This window comes from Sparus aurata, chromosome 17 (genome assembly GCF_900880675.1).
Source record: "Sparus aurata chromosome 17, fSpaAur1.1, whole genome shotgun sequence".
NCBI classification, from domain to species: domain Eukaryota; kingdom Metazoa; phylum Chordata; class Actinopteri; order Spariformes; family Sparidae; genus Sparus; species Sparus aurata.
The window spans coordinates 22,932,682-22,960,005 of record NC_044203.1 but is presented as its reverse complement, the minus strand read 5'-3'; the positions used below and the strand labels follow the sequence as shown (position 1 = coordinate 22,960,005).

General features: G+C 40.1%; 1 protein-coding gene across 5 annotated transcripts in view; it reads right to left on the bottom strand.

Moving 5' to 3' along the window:
• Nucleotides 1–27,313, bottom strand: part of tars2 (threonyl-tRNA synthetase 2, mitochondrial) — a 36,263-nt gene extending 8,950 nt beyond the window's left edge. For 2 of the 5 annotated variants that reach the window (XM_030394729.1, XM_030394730.1), the window contains exons 1-9: nucleotides 7,976–8,182; nucleotides 5,903–6,078; nucleotides 5,691–5,805; nucleotides 5,162–5,283; nucleotides 4,636–4,744; nucleotides 2,767–2,831; nucleotides 2,592–2,670; nucleotides 1,005–1,151; nucleotides 826–924 (exon numbers count right to left, since the gene is read on the bottom strand). In XM_030394729.1, coding sequence (XP_030250589.1) covers nucleotides 826–924; nucleotides 1,005–1,151; nucleotides 2,592–2,670; nucleotides 2,767–2,831; nucleotides 4,636–4,744; nucleotides 5,162–5,283; nucleotides 5,691–5,805; nucleotides 5,903–6,078; nucleotides 7,976–8,062 — 999 coding nt within the window. In that variant the 5' untranslated portion in view covers nucleotides 8,063–8,182. Of the gene's footprint in view, nucleotides 1–825; nucleotides 925–1,004; nucleotides 1,152–2,591; nucleotides 2,671–2,766; nucleotides 2,832–4,635; nucleotides 4,745–5,161; nucleotides 5,284–5,690; nucleotides 5,806–5,902; nucleotides 6,079–7,975; nucleotides 8,183–11,598; nucleotides 14,872–14,969; nucleotides 15,135–15,477; nucleotides 15,733–15,866; nucleotides 16,153–16,399; nucleotides 16,576–18,811; nucleotides 18,939–19,027; nucleotides 19,081–19,219; nucleotides 19,444–20,041; nucleotides 20,172–26,935 lie in introns of those variants that run through there. The other 3 variants (XR_003981277.1, XM_030394727.1, XM_030394728.1) reach the window with 3 other exon arrangements.
• Nucleotides 27,314–27,324: the final 11 nt, after the last annotated feature.

Here is a 27,324-nt window from a genome sequence, read left to right as displayed (position 1 = left end):
TTCCTATGTTTATTCTATGCTCAGTAGGCGATATAAGAAGAGGCGACACCATCCCCTGGTTAGCAAAATTAACCAATGAAATCCCCCTGAAAGAAGCAGGATGTGACAATCCTTAGAAAATACTATGTGTCGTATTGATTAAACTTGATTTACACAAGTTTAATGTCTTCTCGATCTAGTCTGATGAGGTTTATCTTTTGCTGCTTTTCTACTTTTTCCTGTGTTTTCAGCACTTTAGTGATGATGAATGGACAGGGGGCTGAGAGGGAAAATACGAAAAGCAAACTCGTCCACTGGCAATGTGAAAGGCATAAATAGCTGATTTACTAGCGGGTTTACCCTTGTTTAAAAAACCCACTGCTTATTTTGGTGTAAAAGCCTGACCGTGGCCGGGTCCACAGCCCGACAGTAGTGTTTCTATTTCAAGCCCCCTGTGATACTATTTCATTTCTTAATTTCAGTATTTATAAGCCCTCGCTAACAATGGTAAGTACATACAAACTTCTGTGCCAAGTGGTGTTTCAGTTTATATAAATACATTTTGCACCAACTGTGTTTTCAGTTGTTCATCAGGCTGGGCTCTGTAGCATGTAAATGGGAATATGAATGGAATGGTTCTATAAAACCAGAAATCCACTGATATTTAGAATACACAAGAGTAGAATTACACCAAAAAGAAGAGGCACTTTTGAAGCAATGAAATGTTTATCTGCTGGTCTAATATGTGCACCATGGTCTTCCACAAACCTAGGGGAAAAGAAAACAGTATTCTCTTTTATCTCTACTATTGCAGGCTGTAGTCAGTGCCTGTGAGTGCATGTTCACCTTAATGAAGTCAGTGAGTGTGTTGTAGATGTGGGCTCCTTTAGGCAGGAAAAAGCAACTGCCTGGACTGACGTCATTGAAGAAGAACAGCTCCTGGTCCTGTGTAAACACATGTTCACAGGGCATTTATGATCGGGAAACATTTCTTTACCCATTTCCTAATTTAGATTTTGTCTTACCGTCCCGATGCGTCTGTGGTCCCTCCTCCTCGCCTCCTCCTGTTCCCTCTCCCACTCCTGCTTGTCCTTCTCACCTGGAAATGCCACACCTAGGAGACGAACCAATCCCGAGGACTCCGTCTGACTGGCCAGGGTCACGGTCGACCGCTGGGATGACACGGATTGAGGAAAGGATGGGGGAGAAGAGGGAGAGAGAGAATAATGAGTGAACAAAGAGATGGCAACAGAGAAAGGGAGTGTGAGGGCCAGCCAGAAGAGGAAGGCTGACAGCACATCTGATGGATGGCAGTGTGTTTGTAAGGGCCGAGAACAGGAAACTGGCCTCTGACAAACACAACATCCTGCTGCTGATATTTCCAGCCTGGCTGCCATGGAATCCCAGTCTGCCCAGTGACAGACTAGTTATGGAAATTCCTCCCTCTCCCTGGATCAATAAAGACGAAGGGAAATTCCATTAACACAGCATGTGTCCCAGAGGGCGGAAGGTGCTGAATGGGTTCAAATCTGCAGTTAGATTAGATTATTTTATTGCGTGAAACTGAAATCTTTAGCCCCATTGGTTGAATCGTTTTTTTAAAATTCATTACTAAAGCAGTGGAAAGAGGCAGAGCTATGATTCACCATGTTCACAACAAAATTAGCGTCTATATGCAGGTTTTTTAAACGTGTGTTGACCTGTTAAAAATAGGTGACTGATTCCTTTCCCATTGCCAGTGGACGAGTTTGCCTCCGTTTTATGTATTTTTGTTTTTTGTGTATCATCTGATGTCATGAACGCACACGGGAAATCAGCGGTAGATCATATACCTCATCAGAAAACATCCAGAAAATGTTAAACTTGTTTTTATAAATAATTTATAATATAATTCAGAGTCATCACGTCTTCCGGAACTGATTACTTCTTTCTCATCTCTGATAAGAGTTGTAAACACGCAGAAACAATAAGGCAGCTGACAAGGCTTCGGTCTCTCTGTTCAACTGAAGTCATCAACTCAGCGCCAACTGAGCAATTTTATGAGCACGACTTTAAGAGAAACGGATGGAAAAGAATTTACAAGCCAGGGTCCTTAACTTCGGATCGCATCAGAAAAGGGGAGAAAATTGTCCACTAAGATCGGGCAATTTACCTTACAGCTCTGACATCCGCGGTCTGAAATGTGAAAAGATAATTTCACTCAGACATTACAGCCCATAGCTTAAGGCTGCACTTTTCAATTAATCAAAATGAGTCTCCTCAAAATCTTTTTGAGTTATGAGCTATTTTTCCAAGACAGCCTAAATATAAAATTGCAGGTTCAGGCAACAGTTTGGTTTAGTCACCGTTGTCACACACTGAGAGATTCCCTCAGTATTTAATCTTGTAGGCTACAGCGTTTTTCTCTCTCAACAGACACGCGCCTCATCCCTGCGTGTTGTCTTTTCGTCACAGCTGATCAGAGCTGGGGCCGATAAACACCCATGACTACTGCAGATTTGACTAACCAGATTTTGATGCTGGACTGAATTTTAAAAATCAAGGGAACATAAGGAGACAAAAGGAAAGAGAGCATTTAACCCACAAAGAGGCTGATGACATAATACACACACCTGGAGCATCTTGAAGACCCTGAGGAGTCCAGTGTGTGGGAGGAGGGGGCCGTTGCAGACTGCTAAGCTGTCCCCACACCTGAGACACAAAGAGAGCATGGAACAGGTTTAATGTTTTATTAACAAGAGGTTAGAAGTCCACATCGGCTGTGAGTATGTGAGTATTAATACATGCCTGTATACTGTGACAGTGGGGCCATTCATCTGTTCCTCAATGAGCTGCAGCCTCAGCTTACTGTACTGTAAGAAGCACAAATCCCACAGAAAATGCATATGCATCACAGCTCAATATCGACAACAGGACCGTGAGAAGGGGCCTGACCTCATTAAGTAAACAAAGGGACAGTAGAAAACATTACCCACACACCGTACATGTTTTCAAAGGCAACATATATAAACACTCAGTTACACAACCTGCTGAAGGTACAGCACAATTCAACATGGCAGAATGATGATCTGCAGAAACACGAGGCACGAGAACATATTGTATTTTGCTGGGAAAACAAAACGTGAGCTATAACCAGGTTCTCTGTTCTAATCATAATCATGATGATAAATCATCCGTTGCAATTAACTTTAGTAGCCATGACCACAGTGTGAGTGAGCTACATTACTTGGGCGTTGAGGAGGTGAAGATGCAAAGGAGAGGTGGTAATGGGATAGAATGTTTCTCCTGCCTGGATAAAATCATTCACAACTTTTGAGGCTCATATGGTACCAGATCCTGAGTACATCAGTGGCGGTCTTATCCCGTATGATTACTAGGGGTGGGTAAAAATATCGATTCATCAATGCATTGCAATATATTTTTTCCCAATTCAATATCGATTCATAAAATCCTCTGAATCGATTTGGGCAAGCGACCACCTGCTGTCCCTTGCCGGACCTCTCGGTCCCCGCCTCCAGCAGCTGGAAGCATCTCGCCCGCGACCTTGCTCGAGGGTTAGGGTTAGGGGTTAGGGTTAGGGTTTCCTAGAGGAAAGATTTATAATTTAAGATGACTTTTTTAAATAAAAAAATTATCAACAGGTACTCTAATTAATTATTTGTTTATTACTACTTATTACTGAATCGATATCGAAGCATTTAAGTCAATATTGAATCGAATCGATATTGAATCGAATTGCGACCTAAAGAATCGAATCTGATCGAATCGTGAGGTTCTTAACAATACCCAGCCCTAATGATTACTATCATTATAAGTAGTAAAGTTGATTTAATATCGCACCTTTTACAGAGCAAAGTCACAAAGAGCTTAACAAATAAAATCAATCCAGATATCGAACCATAAAAACAACAAAAGGAGTAAAAAACAAACATAAGCAACAACACATCAGACACACAAGAAAACATAATTATTATTTCTATCCCAAATGGGAAGAATCAGGAGATTTTAATTGCTTGCTTCTTATGAGGTGGATATAATCTGAGTTTTGTTTTCTTTGAGTTACCACATTACATACAGCAGATTTTGAGAATATGGTTGTGGCTCCCCCTATTGGTATTGGTGATTCCCTCATCTGTGAATATTGATTGCGAAAATGCCAGAACATAGCCTGATGACAGGGCTACTTGCCTGAAACCTTTGTGTAGTTATATCAAATAGTCAAATGTGAGAGCTGACCTAGTCAGAGCACAGTGTCCAACATTTTTCCCAATGTGATACAATATTATTCTTTGATTTCTTTATCTAACTTTGTTTTGCAGAGACTGTTTTGATTTGGTAGAAGAAATTCATCATCTGTACAGATTCAGGTGCTAAGTAACAAATAAACACCAGACAAGGAGAATTAACATGTTGAAAACATCTCTTTGATTAATTATGCTGTCAAAATAAGTCTGTTTCAAGGCAGATATTTGATGTGCCACTGCAGGAAAAGCACAGGTGTAATAACATTTATAATGACAGCAGATATGCCAGTTCAAATGAACCTGGCACAGGCCTTTAATCTAGAAATCATTAATCTTATTTGCAACACCTGTGCTGTTTCTGCTATTAACAGTCATGGTGTATTGTTATAACAGAGACATTGGTTTTGCTGACCTGAAAGAGCTCTTTGACCTCTTCTGTATTCAACTCCAGTCTGGACAGAGGAAGTCTGAGGGCGGCAGCTTGGTTACATCGCTCCTCCACATCACTCAGAGACAGGGCACTGTGCGGCAAGGGTCCAGATCCAGGTGAGACATTAAAAGCACAAAAATTGGTGGCAGTAAGACAGAGTGTGAGGGAAGAAGCACCAGCTTCAGGATAATTATGGGGAAGGAAAAGAGGTCAGGGCCTCTGTATAGACTGTTTGAGATTAATTTAATAATCCCTGTGAGAAGAAAAGGTGAAGATTATGGAAGCACAAGATAATGTGTAAGAATGTGAAAACAGTGCTGATTAAACACAAAATTAACACATTTTTAAAGGAAACTAAAAATGAAAAGAAGCCACCTGAGCCAAAACAAAGCAAGGTCAGGATGGACCCTCTTCAAGGAAAGCTGCCCAGCAACCAACACAAAAACAAAATGAATCCCAATTTTTAAAATCACTAGAGTCCTGTGCAGCAGTTACATTAATTTCTCACCTGTTATCCAGCAGATGGTCACAGTGAAGGCCGAATTCTGACGCTCCTTCTCTGCACACCTCGGCACCAAATTCTGTCTCCAACACGCCGCCCAGGACACATGCTCCCGTCCTCCATGCTGCCTAAAGAAAGGGTGAGGGGTTCAGAATATGTTTGTTCTATAGGTGTAGGGCATGTCGCTGTGGATTGACCTCGGGTTACATTGCAGGAAACAACTAAATAATAGCTAGGGAAGATAATATTTGCATGATACCCCCTATTATGTGACATTATTTTCAACATTTTTTCTTGTCATGTTTTAGTGACATCTTTTGTCTTTTAGAGACGACCAATATTTCCTTGACCTCAGGATGTTTTCCACCAAAGTCAGGAATGATAATTTCAAGAAGAAAAATTACAATCATTTTTAATACTATTATTAACTACCTTAAAGGATATGTGAGAGCAAAAACACATGAAAACATTGTTTATTTCAGACAATTCGGAAGAATACGAAAGCACGGTTAGGATATAGAAAAATTGTGATTACCTGTCGTCCCTCAACTGTGTCAAACCCCAGGAGTTGCAGTTCACAGTCTGCCTCTAGAGGCCGTCCAAGCTCCCACAACTCTCCATTCACCGTACTCACCAGAGCTCCTTTCACTCTGTAAGGACAGATGCAATAACCCCGTTATATCACTCAAGTAATAAAAAAACACTACAAGAGAAGAGAGCACATTTCTGTATGCATTATGTCTTTACCGAACACTCTGAGCAACAAAGAGAGGTGTGGTGACACCTGCTGTTCCCTTAATCGTCCGGCCATCGGCCAGTCGGATACTGACGGGTGATTCCGCAGCTTCATCTTTCTTATGATTGGCCCGTTTCTCCCTGAAGGACTCAAAGACTTGCAGTCGCTCGGATATAGCTGGGCACACCTGTAGCAGGACAGGAAATGTGTAAGAAATGTAGAAATATAATAACGGAATCTATAATGATACACCAATATCAATAATGTCATGAAACATTTTGATAAAACTTCTAAGAACTTCAGCAGCTGTGTTATGATTAAGTGACAACAAAGTCTTAAGTTACTGTTGTACCTATATTAAAGAACAAAGTATTAATTAATGGAAAGACATGACATTGGCAGGATAACTTTCTTCTCAATAACCCCATTTACAACTCCTACTAAGTTAAATGTATAATACACAGCCATACCATATTATGTCAAAAATATTATGTCTAATCATATCTGTTGTTGCTGTTAAGTGAACCACATAACCACATTACAGAGAGAGAGAGAGCAGGGAGAAGTGGAGGGAATGGTTTGGTCCATGTCACTTATATAACCAGTGTTTTAAAAGAACCAAAACAGCCATACTTCAGTAAGAGTAACGATATCATGCTAACATTTCACCTTGGTAAAAATCACCAAAAGTCTTCAAGTATCTGACAGAAAATGTACGCAAGGAACATATAAAGTGCATATATATTTGCATGTATGTACTAGGGCTGTCATGATATCAGATATCCACAACACGACTGATGTGGCCAAACAAATTAAAGATGACATTACCTATAAAAATTTTAAAATGAAAAATGCTGGCAATCACATGTATCTTTAACTTTGTTCATGTGGAGGTGAGGACAGTCTTTTACAATAACTGGGGGGAAAAAAATGCAGCAAAAGAACAATTACTATGTATTACTCCATTACTAGTGAAAAGGCAACCAGATGAACTCAAACGCACGGTGCATAAGGCCAAACACCTTAGCTGGATTATTCATCATATGTTTATTATTAACATGAATTCCAAATAAATGTTTTTAATATTGTGGTTAGCCTGAATATCGCAATATTGTGACAACCATAGTATGTCAATAACATAAACTCTGGGTTGACTGTAACTGGCTGATTATTGGATTTGGTATTCATAATTTTTCTGATTATTGGAATCAGTGTCTTTTAATCCGACAGCGGATAAGATCATTTAAAAATGTTCTACTTGTTCCTCCGATGCAACTTAACAAACAACTACAGCTATCAAATAAATTAAGTGAGTAAAGGTATAATATCTGCTTCCAAAATGTTGTGGAGTGGAAAGAAAAAGTAGCATAAAATGGAAATGCTCAAGTAAATTATAGTTACATGCCATCACTGCATAAAACACTGTACTAACACCAGTGTTGTAAAAATCAGCCTGAAGACAAACTTTTGTTATGGTAAACATATCATGTTAAAAATATTCACAAGTCATTCATATTAATAGTACCTGAGTAAATGTCAATGTAGCAGATAAGTAAATTATAAATACATTGACATGCATGTATATACTGCATACTATGAGTTGACCAATTATCAGAATGACTGTCTTTAACGTGATATCTGATCAGACCAACTCATTTAAAGATTTGCTACTTTTGCTCTGAGGCTGCATGTAATCTAAAAAGTAACTGGTAACTAAAGGTATCAAATAAATGTAGAACAAAAATATTTCCCTCCAAAATGTGAGGGAATGATACCTTAAAATACTCAAGTACAGTACTTGAGTAAATATACTTAGTTACATTACATCACTGATTAACACTACATAACACATACCCTGCTGTCTATTCAGAAAGTATCAACCATGTCCTACATGACTGAACATGGCAGACACTTTAACTAGCGAGGAATATGGTTAAAGTTATCACAGAACTAAACCGCCTGATTCAAACATGTGACGAACAATAACAGCAGCTGCAGCTCTCAACACACACTGAACACATCCTGTACTGGAGGCTAACGCTAGCTGTAGCTAGCTGAACTGCTGTAGTAACAACCAGGCGCACCTTGCTGTACTTCCTGTGCGCGCGAAGTGCCGCACGAGCAGCCGATCGACAGGTAACAAGCCGACACAGCTGCGTCACCGCCATCATACACCACACAAACACACCGGCCTAAACACACGCGTTCATGTTAAAGAAAGACCCCACATTACTGTCAACCTTCTCTGTGATCGGCCATAACACCGGAAGCAGAGGTTTGGACAGCAGCGCGGACGTCATGACGCCGCTGCGTAGGGGCGCGCACGCACAAGAACGTCCACACCAGACCGCGCGGCGCGGCCTGACAGGACATGCACATTCCGTGCATCCACTGCTGATAAAGGGCTGATCAATGATATCTGAATGTTAACACCTGAAGGCACGCACATTCAGAGCAGGGAGGATTAAAGACAGGCGGAGGTTTAAAGGACACAGTTCGTACTCTGGGATGTGGCGACAGGTGAAGTCCAACACAAACCCATCCATAATCACAGGAGATCAGCTGAACTACCATCAGTTCAGCGATCCACTGGTGTGCAGCCCACAGGACCTCCACATGTAAAGACACCGACCTTCAGCATTACTGCAGGGAACAAGGCAGAGCAGCAGAGTCCTAATGGAGCTGCGCACTTTGCTTTAAGAGCCATCTTCTGTGGTTACACCCGCATTAAAACCTACTTATTGAGTGCCTAAGATCTTTTAGATCAATAAATAAATTGAAAAAAAAAAAATCGAACTTAAAAACAATCAATATTCCCCATCTACGAAAACCATCTTCAGTGTAGTGACTGCTCAAATTAACGACACATTTTTGGGCCTACCCCGTGGACACAGACGCAATGTAGACAGTTTTAAAGTTGAACATCTGAATGCAATGATCCCTCAATGCTATTTTAACGAGAAATACATTGCAGATGAATTCCTACAACCAAGTTAATTAGTGAGCAACTTGGTCAGCTTTGACCAGGGACGTAACTATATTTGGTTGTTTCACTATTTTCAGAATAATTAGCCCATAGTGGCGCTGTCGTTACAGCAGCACATAACTGGAGACTTGGATGTGCTCAGTTTAAGGACTTCAGAACTGCAGTACCACTGAACTGCCGCGTGGGGGAGTTAGAGCACTATGGGAAAGATATGGTCCATTTACATGACACAAAAATCCATTTTCAATAGCAAAATGAATATACGTTTAATAAACGAGCTGTTTCAATACTCTGCACAGGCAGCTTTCAATAAAATGGTGACTCACTGGCAAAAACTGATCCATTTTACTGTGGTTGGACCCAGTGATTGATAAACCCCGTGTGTGGATTTTTTAAATTTACTGGACCACCTTCAGTATTTGCCCACTCACTTCACTATGTCAGTGGTGAAATCTAGTGGTCAAAGCACATGTAAGTAGAAACAGCCTACATGTTTAAGCTCTTCGTCAGATAATGTTCTGCCGAGTGGTAGTACAGTAGGTTCAGTATCTATATTGAATATTACAGCCCTAACAGTATGGCCTCTGTGCCATACAATTAATTGTATGTTTTTAATCCAGCCAAACTGCAACATTTCCCACCGAAAAAATGTAAATATGTTGGGCCAGAATGCATGCATTTAATTAATTCGTCTTTATAATCATATTAAATGTGTAAACTGTGTAAAGAACAAAAAAAAAAAAAAAAAAAAAACAAACAAAAAAAACGTGATTTGTGTGATGTGTTGTTATGGCTGGAAGACTGGAACTGGGTCATAAAGAGTCCATGTATTAAGTTAATGTTTCAAATGTGGTCGATGTAATGATCAATACCTATGTGGTAAGCTGTCACTGTCACAAAATGTGGCTTTTTGGCACCAAGGTGCATAAATGTGTGCAAATGTTTCGTAACAAGACAAAAATAAAAAGGGAAGAAAAATAAGGGGGGGAAAAAAGGAACAATCCGTCTTCTTAAGGAGGTGTTGACAGAAAAGTTGAAGTCGAGGTTGTAGCGAGAAGAAAAAAAGAAATAGAAAACAGCAAATTACCTCCTTTGTTCAAGAAAGACGAGCACCAGCTGCTTACAGTCGATGGTGCAACCACAAACAAAATGACCGATGTACTAAATGTGAGCAAAAAATGGAGGAAAGTCATTCCACGAAAGTAATAAAAAGTGTGGTTGCTGATATGATTCTGCAATATGCGTTGTGAAAGAAAAAGAATAAAGACAATATGAGGGTTGTAATCACCCCTGTAAGTATGCATATATAAGAATGTGTGCATGTTCATCACACCAGAAAGGATTGGACACTCAAAGACCAGAGATATAGCATCATTGATGAGAACAGCAGTAAGAGCAAATAAACAAACTCAAGTTGGTAAAGAGGAAGTGAAGAGAAAAAAAACGGAGAGGGGTTATTTACAGGGACCATTAAAATAGGTGCTTGGTAGGCTGGAAGATTTTTATAACAATGAATAGAGCCTTCTCTCTGTGCAGTGTGAACAGAACAATGACTTCGGCTTGTACTTAGCGTTTTCTTCTCAGATAAAAAGACACAGTTTACAGAGGATGGTAACAGACTTGCATAACATTCAGTAAAACATCAGAACTCTGATGGCGTGCTAACACTGTGGTGACAAATGTTTCTCTATACATTGTCAAAATGTATCCATTCAACTTTATGCGGGAGCTTTTTGCAGGTGCTCAGCGCATCTTGACGAACTGAACTTGTAAATGAGCACAGGAGACAACACACACTCCATGATCAGACAAACACAGGAGGATTTGAGCAGCAACACCCAACATGCACCTCTCACTGTGTAGGTGTGCACGGTGAAGAACAGAGGGAAGCATTACTTCAATAATTCCTGCACAAGGAGGAGGATTAGTGGCATCGTGCTGACACACTTTTACCCTCAGAGGTGTTGAGAGGTGCAGGAGTGTTTCTGTACAAAACCGTGTGAGCACAAGGTAAGCACAGGGAGTTGAGGGCCAAAGTATGAAATTAGCAAAGAAACAAAACAGAAGATGGGGCCAAAACAGCTGGATTATTTAAATAAACCTTTTTCAAAACAATCCTAATTATCTTAAATGCATTCGCCCCCTTATACCATCTGTGAGTGCTGCCTTATCTATAAAATGGCTATTTCTATCAAGTAGAAAAACACAGCGCAAAAATAAAGGGGTTAAATGAAAATGGCAGCAGCTGTGTAAATAGATGAAAACAGTTTCTCTGAAAACACAGGCAGAACAGCGCAAATAAATTACAACAGCGCAATTCAATTGGTGAATAGTGATCAAATAAAATACCTCCCCCCCCAGTTGAATTGAAACTCTGGATTTTATTCAAGTCAGTACATGATGAAGCCTAGCAAGAGAGTGGTTCAAGCTGAAATCCCCCCCCCATCCGACCCACCCCAACCCCCCATCCACTACTGAGTATCTTCATGACTCAGTCTAACTTGAAGTGCGCACAGGCAGACATTTATGTTGGGAAAAAAAACAACACAGAATTATCTTCACCCTCCTCTTCTGCGTGGTGGTTTCAAAAAGGAGGACAGAAAGGTGCGACAGACTCTGCAGAGAAAATTCTTATCCAAGGCCTCAATCACAGTAAAGACGGGGAGTGTGAGTGACGATCATTGTCCTCGTTAACAGAAATAAGAGCTTGAAGAGAAAAGGAGCTGTATCATCTCAGTTTTTTATATTTACAAGCTTAGAGATTTACAGTGGGAGAGATGGAAGTGTGAAAAAGAGTCGAGCAAGAGAAGAATATTATTTACAGCAGGTACTCCAGAAATAGGAACAAGTGTTAACCTCGGCTGCAACACAGATCTCATCACTTTGAATGAGAATTACCATTTCAGGACACACAGCACGCACTCATACACTCATGGAAGAAGAGATTACTTTGGAAAATACTTCAATAATCACTTTAGACAAACATTCTAAAGAATAGTTTGGTATTTGGGAAACTCCGTTATTGGCTTACTTGGTAAAGTCAGATGACATATCTGTCCAGTTACACATAAATCTGTGGACAAGACAAGAGTCTGTTAGCTAAGCACAGCATAAAGACTGGAAACACAGGCAGACAGCTAGCCTTAAGGTGACAAAATCAACCTGCCTTTTGTGGCTAAGGGACTTTCATGAGTCTTTTAGCTGTGGTGAAGTTGCAGGGCAACCAGAAGAGACCCAATGAAGTCACCGTGCCCAGCGTCCAATGAAACTGTCAGCACATATTTTTTAACACTTTAGCTTATTAAGAATTAAACCAGATACAACATATTGATTCATTAGCTTAAGAGGTGTTAGCATGGGAGGTTTCTTTTAGTTTCTGACGGACAAGGGCTAGCTGCTGTTTCCAGTCTTATACTAAGCTAAGCCCTATATTTAAAAAGGACACACTTGTGATAATGATCTTCTCGTCTTATTTGTGGTAAGACAGCAAATAAGCTTATTTCCCAGAATGTCGAACTATTGCCTTCAGTTTTTCCTCTGTATCCCATGAGACCCTTACCAGTCTCTCTCACTCTCCTGCTCTCTCAGGTAGGCAAAATAAAGTTTTATTTCTGTGTTTTCTTCCTAAGGTTATGTCACACTTGCAGCAGACCTAATTAAACTTTTATCTACTGTGTGTGGAGAGAGATGAAAAAAAGCGATAGATTGAGGCTTGTTACACAATACTCTGCACTATGTAACAGATAACCTCGAAGCTGTACTGTACAGTGTAACATGACTGGCTGGCTACTTAGCTGAAGCATGGAGATCTGATCAGCTATTTACACACAACCTAAGGTAGTTTTAATTCAAGCTAATTAACAGAGTAAAGATATCTGGGCTCATACCAGCAGGGCTAACACACACTCTGCACTTCAGCGCAGAGCACTTGTACTTCTCGTTCAGCATGTCATAGATGACCACTTCAATAGCGCGGTGGTAGGAAGGGTCTCTTCTGCCCATGGAAAGGACCACCTGTGAATGGAGGACCAGGTCGCTTGCCCCCACGGAACCCCCCCATTGGGTGATCTCGGTTATGATGCTGAGAGGGGTTTCGGCCTCGCAGCAGAGGTCTCTGTGGGATGGGGACTGAAAGGATTGGGGGTCGAGGGCTGGGCAAGTTGAGGAGCGGAACAGGGTTAGAGGTTTGGTTGCGGGGCTGAGTTGGAGGACTAGCGGGGGGCTTGTGAAGAGGAGGGGCAGAGGACTGAGAAGGGAGGCGAGGGGGGACAGTGTCGACCGCAGGGGAATTAGGAGTAGAGGGGGATGGTGTGGAGGATGTGGGAGAGGGGGGTGGAAGAGGCAGATTCAGAGGCTCCTTCACTCTGCCCAGTAAGGGTAGAGGAACACCAGGATTACCTTGGCGGAGGAGAGGGGCTGGGTGGCGGGAAACAAAAGGCTCTTTAATTGTGCCAGGGCGGGGCAGCTTAGGTGGCTCGCCTAGCAACGATGTCATGAGGGGTGGAGGACCTACTTTGTTTCCTCTGGGCCCTAGCCCGCCTCGATCTGCACCTTCAGGTCTGATTTGGGGAGGAAGAGAGAGGGGGCGGTCAACAGGGACCAACACTCCACCCACCATGACTGCTGAGGGCACATTGGCATGGAGAGGGGAAGGGGAGGGGTGCTGCGGTACAGGAGGCGGAGGCGGTCTCGGGATTGGTGGAGGGGCACCAAAGAATGGGGATGTCGGGGGAGGATGCTGGTGGAGGAGTGATGGAGGAGGAGTCTGCATGTTCTCCGTATGGTAGGGCATTTGGAACTGAGCTTGCGGAGGAGGATGTGAGTGAGGATGAGAAGGAGGAGGTTGGAGATGTGGGAGGAGGAGATGAGAGAGAGGAGGCGGCATGGAGGTGTTAGGGTTAGTCATGTCCTTGGTGCCTCCCTGGCCAATGTTAAGAGGGGGTGGAGGGGGGACATCATGGGGTGAGGGAGGCTGAGCTTCCATGTATTCTTCCTCTTCGTACCACATTGCTCCCCCTGGCCGACCGCCAGCCCCTCCACCTCGCCGAGAGCCTCGGCCAATCATGCGGATGCTCTCTACCGTCTTGATGCGCTCTCCAGCGAGTGGGCGGTTAGAGTAGCCGAGAGTTTGGATGGGTGCCCCTTCAGTGCAGGGTGACACTAGTGTCTCAATACGATGGTACTGGCCCTCCTTTCTACCCGTAGACTGAGACTCTTCATTTTTCCCCTTGTCATCTCTTTTCCCACTCGGACCTCCGTCATCTGAGCTACTGCTTGCCTTACGAGAGCCTGCAGAGAGTCTTCTTTCTCCAATCCCTCTGCTGTTTCCCATCATCTTTAGCTGCTGTCCATCTTTCTTAGCCTTCATGTCATTACTGGGTGAGGAAGAGACGTGCTTCCTCACATTCATCATCTCATCGTCCTTTAATTTTGTGCCGCTCTTTTTCCCAGCTCCGTACCGGGAGGAGGAGGAGGAGCCCAGATAGTCTCCATTGTTGCTACTTCCCGACGGGGTGATCACAGCATCCCAGGGTTCGCTGCGGTAGGCTGTGGGTGACAGGTTATGACCTCCAGATGACCCATGAGAATCCGGCACACTCCCAGGTGTGTCCATGATCTCATCTTGGGTGGGGGTACCTGCAGCCTCGTCTCTTACTGGGGTCCCGTCGACTCCATCGGGACTGGCATCACCTAGAGCAAGACTAAAACCTGGATTACCCTGCAAGAAACTGTTGATTTTCGATTCTAGGCTGGGCGGAGAGACAGAAGGAGCAGAGGGACGAGGAGGGGGTGGAGGAGGAGGGGACAGCTGTCTCTCTTTCTCCCAGTCTCTGGTTCTCCCAGGTGTCTCTCTCTTGAGGCTGTTCCCCAGAGTGGGTTTAGTTTTTGGAGTGGTTGGGCTGAGCAGGTTTTTAACTGATGATGATTCTGGAGAGGTTCGGGTGGGAGGTGCAGAGCTGGTGTTTGTCACACTTTGCAGGAGGGAGGACAAACCTGCGCCAAGAGAGAAAATCAACCATAGAATTAAGTAAAATTTTCCATAAAAAATATAAATATCTATTTAAACAAAGTTTTTTCTATATGCATCTCACCTGGTGTGTTTGTCTTAGACAGAGCATTGAGGATGCCTTCAGGTGTGATGTCGACACGTGACAGGATGCTGGCAAGGGCAGGGCTTGAAGGGGTCACTTTCGCGGCTGCCGACTGGCCAGAAGGAGTGGTGGGTGTTCCCGGAGACGGCCGAGCAGGGCTAACTCCTGAGAGACATTTACAAGTCAGATGGAAAGGGTTTAAAAAGGGAGACTTAGAAAATCACAGAAATTACCTTTGCATTAAAATTATCTAAATTTTACCTCAGAAGTTAAGTTAAGATAACCTGATGAAGGTCTAAAATAACCCTGAACTATACGTTGCACAAAGATTAATTACCTTATTGTTGAATAAAAACATTTAAAGTGTAAAGAGAAGAAAAAAATGATTTACGGTCCTGACAGGGAGCACCTCTGTACTTCCTTGAGGCTCAAACATTCTTGTGCTCTGAGCTTTTAGCTTCAGGTTCTGATCACCATTACAGTCATCTTTCCTTAACCCCTAACACACCTGTATTCTTCATGGCAGATGTGAGTGAGCTCAGAATGGAGCTGATCTTTCCCAGGTCCACCTTCTCCAGATTGACTCCCAGTGGGGTTGCTGGAGTGCTCTGAGCTGTAGCAGAGGTAGGAGTCACCGAGGTTGCTGTGGCAGCAGCAGAATTGGTCTTTGAAGCTTTCGTAGGTGTGGTGGGAGGTTTTGATGCTGCATCCGACTTTGCAGTCTTGGAAAAAAGACCTGGCACCTTGTCCTTCTTGTCATCTGCTAGTAAAAATAATTAAAAGAGTTGATACATTATCAAATCTACAAACTGGGCAGCGTGATATAGATCTTTAGGGAAAATTCAATTATCACCCGGTCACAACAACAACAACAACAACAACACTGTCGCCACTAACCCCCTGCTGTGACAGCCTCAGCCTCTTCATCAGACATATCCATGTCCTCCATGTCTCTGTTGTCGCTGGGTATTTCTCCTTCATCCATCGCCTTTCCATCCAGCTCTGGATCCACTTGGGCTCGGCTCCCCCCCAACCCTAGGAAGGGTGAGTCAGAGCCTGTGGGAGAGGGGGCGTCCTCAGAGGGTGAGGGGATGGGAGAGTCCTCAGGTCCAGGTAGAGTCGACTTGAGGGAATCCAGCTTCCTTTTAAGGCTGGCCACGCGGTTAGCAAAGGCGTTATATGCCTAAGAGAAAGGAAAAGAGTAAAGTGAATCAAATTGGGGTTATGAGGAAGATAAAACGTTCTAAAATTATTTTCTATAAAATTGAGAAACAGTTCCTCTCAACATTAATCAATACATTTTCAATGATTGTATTTGTTTTTGTGAAAAGAAAGTGAGAAAGGTTCAGCAGACAATCTTTGAGTCTTTCATGCTTGATGACAGAGCATCTGAGAATTTGAAAGTGATGATGTCACGACCGAACACTCACATTGGCCACAATCTTAACCTCCTTGTACTGCATCTCATAGAAAATGTCTGCATTTCCCAAAGCTTCCAGCAGAGGAGGCCCTGTTTTCAACTCTTTATCCAGGAAGCCAACAAAATCCTGCAGCTTCAGACTGCCGTCCTCAAAGTCCTTGGCAAACTTGTTCCCTTCTGCCTTGTCTGGAAGAGAAGACAGTTGACAATCAAGCAAAAAGTTTAGTACCTGAAAACCCAGTGGCAATGTCTCTTTCACAAAATGCACTGTTGCTGTTCTGTCTGTCTATTTATTCGTTGGTTGGTTTGTCAGCAGCAAAAAATACTGGACAAATTTTCATGAAACATGGAAAAGACCCCATTTACTTTTAGTGTGGATCTGGATAAAGGGACAGATCGAGGAATTGCTTTCTCACATTCTTGAAAAATTATTATTTATTGTTGTTACCTATATCATTAAAATTATGCCTTCATTATGAAATTTTTGTTTTCTCAGGTGTGCAAGGCTCTTAATGAGAAATTCAGGTGTAGTTCAAGTGGCTGATATCTATGAGTGAGTACAAAAGTAGACTGCTAGAGAGACAGCTCTACCAAGTGCCATTCTAGTTGTTAATATAACCTATTGTGGAATGTTTCTATGCAAGTACATATCAAAGTACTTTACTTAAAGTGAAACTCTCCAAAATGCAACATAGGCTTTTTCTCCACTGGCAGGACGGCGGCTAGCGGAACAAGCTACTGCTAACTGGGGTTGTTCAAAAACTTTCTTTTTAGTAAACTCTGTGTATACAAACAATGTTCCCAATGATCTTGTTCATGTGTAAAGACTAGGGCTGGGTATCACCAGGTACCTCGCGATACGATACTATCACGATATTTTGCCCACGATAACGATAATATCACCAATTCTGATTCTGCGATAATCGATATATTGCAAGAAATTTCATCCACGATACATCACGATATCTGTGTCACTGAAGAAATTCAGAATTTATTGACTGCACTGAATCCATTTCACAGATATGACAAAACATTGTCAATCAATTTCACATGAATGACAGCCAAGTAAACAAAGAGTATATTGCACAGTGTCTCTTCTTAACACACACACTGACTACAACTATCATTAAATATCTATATGTGTGGGTTTCAGAGCTACTTAAACCATTTTTAAAATTTTATTTGGTTGTATACCTATGTTTGAATAAAGATAAAGCTGTCCTCCGAAGAGGGGTGGTGGTGGGCTTTTTTTTTTTTTTTTTTTTTTTTTACATTTTTTAATATCGATATTTGGCACCAGTGTATCGATAATGTACCTCAAGACGAAATATCGCGATATATCGTAGTATCGATATTTATGCACACCCCTAGTAAAGACCCTGGTGATACTACGAACAAAGTTTCATGTTGTGTCGAGCCTTCTTAGTGTTTTAAAAATAGCGATTTTGACGCTATCGTAAAAGGGCCCATAGCATTCCCATTGAAAATGAGTTTGACCCGAAAACGAAAATAAGTAATTCTTAAAAGTGCCTCTTTCATCATAATTATGCTTTTACGTGAAGGTTTGACTCATATACATCCACAAAAAAAGTCTAGGTTGCATTTTGGCGAGAGTTTCACTTTAAGAGCAATTCTGTATGTATGTATTGTATTTTCAGTGTATGCTACAGTATTAGTCAACTTCCAAGTATCTAAAATTGGCTTCACATTGACAAACAATAACATTGAAATGTATTTGTTAGTAATAAAAAACATAATGATGTAAAACTGTATGACACTTTGAAGTGAGCCATTCTGCATAACAAGTACTTTTCTATACTTTAAGTACTTTAAGTTCTGTACTCTGTAATATTCTGAATTCAGGGCTTTTACTTTCCTTCACCCTGCCCCCATCCCCACTGCTTAGAAAAGTCAGAGAGGAAACAGTGACACAAGATCCCACTTATCCAGGATAATCCAGACCTTACTGCAAACAGCTTACATTGGAACTACTTTTTACTAGGGTTGCAGCAATATACCTGTCTGCATTTATGTATCTACTATATTGAATTCTATGGTATTGGTGTTATCAAAAAAATATATTAGATAAATTAAAATAAAGCATTTGTCCCCCCCCCCCAAAAAAACCTTCTGTTTCCATTCTGTTAAGGGTCATTGTAACTGATAAAATCATAATAATTCTGTAGTACTGTGTGACATGAAACTGAAAATCTCACACTGTTGCAACCCTCATTTCTACTGAAGAAATATCAGCAGAATTAGTCTCGCTTCACCTCCACTGATGCTGTGTAAACTCTTGTGTTTTGACATGAAGAGCACACAGATACCCATGTTAATATCAAGTAGTTTGTGGCCGAGGACATAAAAGTACACAGGACAATAAGTGTGTGATGAAGCAGAAATAAGCTTAGTGACATCTGACCTTTAAGTCTCTTCAGAGCCTCCGTGCTACAGACGTCCACCCTGAGGGCTGCCACCTGCTTTTCCCGGAACTCCTCTTCTGCAACTGCTCGCTTATGTCTCGACAACTGTTCAATGAGGGAGTGGGGCTAGAAACAAAACAGAGATGACGAGAGTTACAGAACTTTTAGACACATTCTAACACAAAATGTAAGACAACATCATACACAAGACTTACTGTGAACTCTGCTACAATCTTAGACTTGAGGGCAGCTTTGGTGTTGGTTGGTGCTGGAGAATTAAAGTAGAAACACAAACTTAATCAAATACAAACAGAATTGCAACTGTAAATAATTTGAAATAAACAATTATACTTTTAGATTTGATTAACATGGTTCAATATGGATGCTGAGTGCAATATCAAACTGACCATTTGTCGATGGAGCCTCCTTGTCTTTCTCCTTTTCCCTCTCCTTTTCTCTCTCCTTTTCTTTTTCTTTTTCCTTCTCCTTCTCTTTCTCCTTCTGCTTCTCTCGCTCCTTTTCCTTCTTGTTCAAGTTGCCTTTGAACTGGGCAATGACCTCCTCAGGATACACACTCCTCTCCTCCCAAATTGTAAAAATCCTTTCCACTGACTTGCGGACCTTCCCATCTCTGACAACACAAAAGAGCACATCTCAGTACTAGCAAAAAAGCAGGATAGGCACAGCATGTCTAATCAGTACATTTATCAGTAATGGGCAATATAGCCATAAAATAATACAGAGGTATTTTAGGCTATAGTATGATACACATAATAAATCCAATATTTTTAAATCTCCTTAAAAGTTGTTAATAAATGCTAGGACTGGGTGACAAAGTCAAGATATTTTTTCATCGATACCAATATTGCGACAATATTGTAGGGATGACTATTAGTACTTTCAAAAAATATTAATAAGATGAGATTGTTGATAAATAATCATTAATGTGGCTATTATGACTAAGTTGGTAAAGGCAAGTATCCGAACAGCTTGGTAAGTTCAAAATCAATAATGACGTCAATTTACTGTAATGCAGCCCTTTAAAACTAGGAAAAGAGACAAAGCAACACTTGCATCACGATACAATATTGATATATTGCCCAGCGCTACATTTCATACCAGTATCCCTACCAGTAACTGCCGCATAGATTTAAAAATATCATAAACATATAATCATCATAATTTATGTTGGTCCAATAGAGATGGATTAAAAAAATCTGTGTACTCACTTGATGAGCTGAGCAGCATTAGGGAGGACTTCTGCGAAGGCTGCACGATAGACGATTGCATTCCTTCTTTTGCAGTTCTGTATCACATCATTGGCAAGGTAGAAGAGATTCAAGCGGTGATTGTTGTCAGCTGAAAAGTAAAAGCAGAGAAAGAGAATATAAATTCCTCCCGTGGATCCACAAATTTAAGAAATGGTTTTAGACCCAGGTACTCAAATTAAAACCGTCAAACCGGTATTGGGATTGTTTGGCTGGTGCAGATATGTGGAAATAATACATGTCAATAACTAACTTTTTTTTTTATACAGATTTTTACCCATCAGGAGACGATTTTACAGCTAAACAACTACTGATAAATTGATCAGGACCAAACGATCACTGGATTATCGTGGATATATTGTTATTTAGAGTATATGTTGGACAAAAACCAAGAACTCAGATACAGAAACAGCAACTTCGTCACATTAATTGTAAAATGCAAAACACTCAGTATCTCACACAGATTTTCAAAACAAATCTTATTGTTTAACATGTTATGCGCTTTAGTAGTGAGGAGATGCATCACCTGAATAAGGACCATCATTTACATTAATACAAATACATCCCTCACACAAGTCAATATTCAATAATACTGTTCATATCTGCCCTTTAATTTCAGATAGACTTCATCTAAAAGCCTGTATGGCATCCTGATCTTTGAAATTATTTTCAGGGAACACAAACAGCTTTGATTAAATCTAAGGCTGAAGACTGTGCCTGCTTTTGCTGATCCAGGAATCTGTTTCCATGGACACCTTACATTAGTATCAGACCTACATTTACATTTCCAAAAGAAAAGACAGAAAAAGCAGCATTGGCAAGGACACAATGACATCTACTGCTTCCTAAAATAGATTCAATTTCTGTACTATCGCTGATTTTACCCGCAGAATTCAATTACAGCCAGTAAGCAGGATTTGTGGCTAATGCTCTCTGACTTTCAGGAAGAAAACAGGTTATATATAGCTTATAAAAGGTCTAAATCTCTTTACTATGTCACATTTTGTTACATTTTAGCAGGGGGTAGCATCAAAGTTAGTCTAAAATATGTACGATTAATACCATATATGTATCAGCAAATCATTGCTAAAGTCTATGGAAAGGAATTTTATATTTGTTAACTTAATCTCAAGAGATAGAAAAAGGAAAAAGACAGCTCTGTGCGCTAAAAACTAGAACTCCACAATTGTCTAAGAACATTAATACTTACACAAATTACACATATTATCAGCATACTGTACATATCTTTATTTATTGTACATATATTTATTTAATATTGTTCTGCAGATCTGCAATCATAACTGATTTATTTTTATTATGTTGCTCTAATCTTTTGTCTTTTGTCATTCACAGGATCAATAAAGCATATTATCTACCTAAATACAAATATGCTCTTCACTATCTACAGAGACCATGCTATTATTGAGCTATAATTGTTTTTGAAAATATTTTCAATTCCTTGACGTTTAAATATCAGCATTAATAACCAAAAGGTCAGAAGTTTTTAATACAAATAATCATTAAATCAATAATAATCAATAATTAAAAAAAATATAGCAACAGGGGGAATTATCAGAGGTCATTTGGGCTGGAATTAAGTTATTGTATGCCAAGCAGATTCACAAGATAATATGAGAGTGACAGCCCCATGAGTTAAGATAGCCTTAAACAACAACAGACGACTACTCTCTACTCAAAGTCAACACCCACTCATGCACATACAAAGCCAAAACACATTGCATTCATCACTTAATAATACAGTTATGACACCCAAACACAACTCAAATTATAATATATGGCCAAAAGTCTTAAATCCAACTCCGTTCCACCATCGGACTCATAACAGATAAATCAAACACTTCTAAAAAGAATGAAAAACATTTGTAATTAAGAAATCAACCTAAAATATCCACAGACTATGCTGCACCAACTTTCCTTAGGTCTTGGTATTAAATATGAAACAAAATTAAACTTTTATGAATGAATACTCGCGTATTGGTCATGCCAAATTTGTTGTTATATGTGCTCCAACAGGTTACTTCAAACTTCTTGCAACAAAGTTACGGATGTCTGTATTATTTGACATAAAATAAATGATTGCCTGTTACATTACTCCAATACGCCATTGAAACTACAAATGTTGCAAAAATTATTTTTAAAAATCTGCTTGTTATTATCATTTAGTTATTATGATTTAAAATAAACTTACATATAAAAACACAAGATTATGTGAAAATATTAAATGTAAGTCTCCCTCAACACCATAAAAAGTAACATAGGTAAGACAAAACAATCAATATGATATTGTTCTTCTTGAGATCAAAATGTATTATAGAAAAATCGTTTGTTGTCCATATCAAACAGCTTACTTATATTTTGGAAGACTAAATCAATACATGGTTTCTTCAAACTTAATTTAACAACTTAACAGATGGCATATAGTCAGACCTTGGCATTGAGTCAATAAAATAAACAAATAAACACAAAACATTATTTTACAATTCCTAAGCACTATTTTGCTCTCTTATGGTAACTAATACATGTGATTTGATTCAGAGCCATTAAACTTACAAACATATTTGTGTAGTAATTATATTGATCGCTTCTGACCCCAACCCTTTGTTACACATTTTTGTTTACCGTATCCTAAAACCTAACACTGTGCTATAATGCATTAACAGACAGTTTACATGAACAAATGCTGTACCATATAAAGTTGCATCCTGTGTTTGTTTCATCCTCAATTAAAATTAAAAACTGTCGCACCAGTTCTGACCTAATATGGAAAAACATTAATCATCTCATGTAATAAACACTAGCAAATTAATTTGCCAAGTGCTGATACCATTGATACTACAATGTAACCTGGTGCACCTCCAGTAAGCACAACTCCAGATACAAATGTCCAGACAGAGCATGTTGACAGTGGTGCTTGAAGATAAACTGGAAGTATTTTGATAATTTCTGGTTGACACAATATTATAATCTGAAGAAAACTTCCTTAAGATCAAAGAAAAGGCTTTAGTTTTTAATAATTGTACCCAACTTTAACATTGCATTCATAATGACATAACAAAATACTAAAACCAGAAAGGCATTTGGAGAGTCTTTATCTGAAAATCTGCAACCACAACCACTACATATCAGGATTCTTTTCCAAAAGCTATGATGTCAACACATGATGGTGCCTAGCTTAAGCCTAAATTTGGTTGCGAGTGTGATTAGTTACATGATATACATGTACTTACATTACCATACCTAATTTCACCAGTTCTCCCCTGAAACAACTGTTTCCAAATGCTCAATAGAAACTGCTTTCTGGATGAAATCTGAGCACCGACATGGATAAGTGAACAGTGGGTGCCACTGAATTGTGATGATGGGCATACATGATTGTGATATGGAGGTATCGCATTTCTACAGTTGGCTATGTTTTGTTACTGCTGAACTATGCGACCATCTACTGGATTTTAAAATTTGTGGTATTTATTTTTCCACAGCCAAATCTCGTAACGTTAATGAAGAATAAATATAATTTGTGTAATCGTCCTGTGACTTGGATTTGCTCCCAAATTTTATGGGTTTTTCCCAGGGCCAGTGCTACGCCCTTCCATCAAGTTTCATGAAAATCAGGCTGTTAGTTTTACATTATCCTGCTGATAAGTAAACTGAACCTCCTTGGTGTAGGCTATGAATGCAAACAGTTGGTTTGCTGGGAGGAAGAACAAACTGGTGACTGCTTTGGGAAAAAGTTGACGAAGATTGTCTTTACTCAAAATTAATCCTTTTTTCTATATCTTTTTAGACATTTAGAGACGTTTACGATGGAACCAACCTAACCAAGGGCCAACAATAAATGATGATTGGTAGATTGCCTCTTGGAAAGCAGGCACTGCGCTAACAATGGCTCATCCAGCACACAGCAGCTCACAATCTGCTGTCAGCATAAGCTTTTATCATTCATTGCTCTGCGGGCAGTGATGCAGGAGGATAAATAAAATGCCTACATAATGATTTGACTCAGACACTGGCAATTTGACAAGAGGATCCTGAATGAATCATTCAAATATCCAGATATAAGGGTTGGGGCCTATAAAAGATCTGGCAGTACTGGGGACAGAGTTTTCCATGGTATAGAAATTCTACCACATATGCTGACAAACTATACTTTCAGATTTTCCCTCAGTGACAATTTCATACAGTGGATTACGTCAGCAATCAGCATTTATATTTCAGATGAGATTGGAAATCAAGCAACACTTCCACGTTGAAAAATCAATTGGTGAAAAATTCTTTGCATTTAGCCTTTGTGTCAAATTTCCTTTAGATCATAATGTTTACACACACACACACACACACACACACACACACCTGATAAATTTAGCTTCAAACTAACTTCCTTACATACACAAATGGAAAACTACATTTTTCCATAACTGCCACAGTGATGAGTTAATACAAAGAATTATCTTTTGTATGAGTTAGCCAAAGTAACAAAATTATTCTCAAAATTCCTAAAGGAATTAATAAAGTCCAAAACTACCAATAATTCATCCGAAAATTCTCCCTCTACCAAAAGCAGTGTTAAGGCGCAACTGATGACCATGCCTTAATCAAGCATGAGCAACATCCACAACATTTATTCCTGCATTCACAACATGGAGCACAAAATATGGGGCACTTAGTTGCCTTCCTGTTCTGCCCACACTGCACAGATTTGATCCAGAAGCTGATACAATCTACAAATCAACTGAACTATTCATCACTTCAGGTTTTAGAAACCAGACAGCTTTCAGTTACAACACAACAAGTCCTCTCAAAATGTTTAGGATTGTTGGTTTCTAAAAAACTATGTTTGGTTACTGACCAGGCACATTTCTAGAAGATGGCTTCAGACATACTTTACTTGTAAGTTGTGAGGTGATAACAAGATACAGTCAGAATAACAACTTAAGGAATGAGTCCGATTCTTCAGATTCAAGGCAGATTCTTCGAAGTCTAAAAAAGAACAGATAGGGTTCTTCCATAAAACTGTAGTGAGCTGCTATACAGAAGCTCAAAAGTAGAGTGCAACGATTGGTCAATTAGTTCTCGACTATCAAATTAATTAATTAACTATTCTGATTATCAGTTAGAGAAATTTGAACTTTTTTTCTTAAAAAATGACTCAGTCTTTTCTCTTGCAGTGTCTTAAATTTGAAGCTTCTCTTGTTACTTTACTCCTATATGACTGTAAACTGAATATCTGGGGGTTATGGACAAAACAAGATATTTGAGGACATCATTCTGGGTTTTGGGAAACACCGACTGACATTTTCCCACCATGTTCTGACATTTTATAAACCGAAAAAACTAAATAAGTATCAGCAAAAATAATCATTGCTTTCAGTCCAGATGAAAGTTATCTTGGGGTTACTTCTGATCATATGAATAAAGTTGGATTTCTTTATCACCACTGCAGTATTTCAAATGCTGCATGCAGGACTGACAATACCTTATCAGCCAGAAGTACATAGATGTATGGTGGGGTCCAAGTGCTGTGTTGTAATGTCTATAGACAGCAGTAATTACAAAACTGAGCTGAAACAACGTTGCCATTCAGCCCTGCAATCCATAATATGTAAACTAACTGAATTCGAGCACAAAAAGCAGAATAATATGGACATCTCTGGACAGACCACTCTGAGGTAGAAATTAGGTTAAACGTATGTCAAATTCTACTAACATTATTTTACAAGAGCTATCCGGTGACAGTGTGCCTTAGATGCTTCATCAACAAGAGATATACACTACTACAAAATTAGTTATGGATATAGCTGCATAAATGCATGTGCATGGATATGCAATGACAGTCAAGTTACATTTCTGGGGACCAAAACAAAAAAACAGAAATTCTGAAATGTCACAGAATAAACAAAGTAAATCACTAAGACATCTTTAACTCATTTTGAGTATTGTATCTCCCACAGCTTTGTTTTTAGGTTTGACATAACCAACTAGGACCACCAACCACCCTGAGTTAATTGGATGTGCAGGTCAACATAAGTTTGTTATAGTAATAGTATAATAACAATTACATTTTCTTGAGCTTACTTGCATCCCAGTTTAATATTTCATGAATATACAGCCGGTATTTTACAACCAACGCGTGGTTAAAACAATTTGGTAGATGTCATGAGAACATATTTAGAGGGAGCTACAGTGAAGTGCATTAATAATTCACGGGGTGAGATGACATTGAAATGTGGCTCAGTTTTAACTCGTTGTGTGCTCATGTCGTGCTCAAAATAATAAACACATCAACATTATTAAAAAAATTAATTTAGCTTTTCGCTATTCAACTGCTTACTCTACAAAAACACGAGCCACCACTTAACATAAATACTCATGCACCGAACTTGCACATACGTCAAACTACAAAGCACTGACCAAACCGGGCATGCAACTAAATCTAAATAAGCAGCTTGTATACGTCTTTATCTCATAGGTTCGTTCTTTGAGATAAGCAGAGGAGTGCATGGCAATACCTTGTGAAAACAACTAAATCGGTCGATCCAGACCATGAACCCTGGGAGGCCCAACTGTAAACATCAGCGAACCGTTAACGTTAGCTTAGCTGCTACCATCGGACAATTTCAAGTTGTGAGAACAGTCGATTACACTTGACATATCACTTTATACATCACTCACAATTGTTTTGTGATGCACTGGATTGCAATGCACTTCACGAAGAGATATCACAAGAAGCTTCATCTGATTTCTGTGAGCCGATCACGGTCAACGCACGCTTGCTATTTGAATTAGCTCAAGTAGCTAGGCTAGCTAGCGCGTTAGGCTCAGCGACGAGCTACTTACATTTCTTGAGCCACCGCATCCAGTAGCGAACGATAAGGCTGTGGTGCTTCTTGTTTTCAATGCACCATGTCGAAAGTCCTTGTATCGACTCCATAGTGTTGGATACTCCTTGAAACCGCCGGTCCAAAGACGCTTCCAGAGCAGCGTTGGAGCCACGGGCTCCGTGGCCGCTTGCAGCCCCAGAACCGGCCGCCATTTCTCCTGCTCTGACTGCTGATGCGGATGAAGGAGCTAACGTAGCTAATGAGGACAAGCAGAAACACGCCCCCATGTTTTACTTTATGATTACGACATAATTTTGTTTACAAAGTTATAGTACGCAACACAGACCGAAAGGACATGGCGAATAGTTCATGTGTTATGTTCGCGCTGGTTGAATGTCAGAAGAG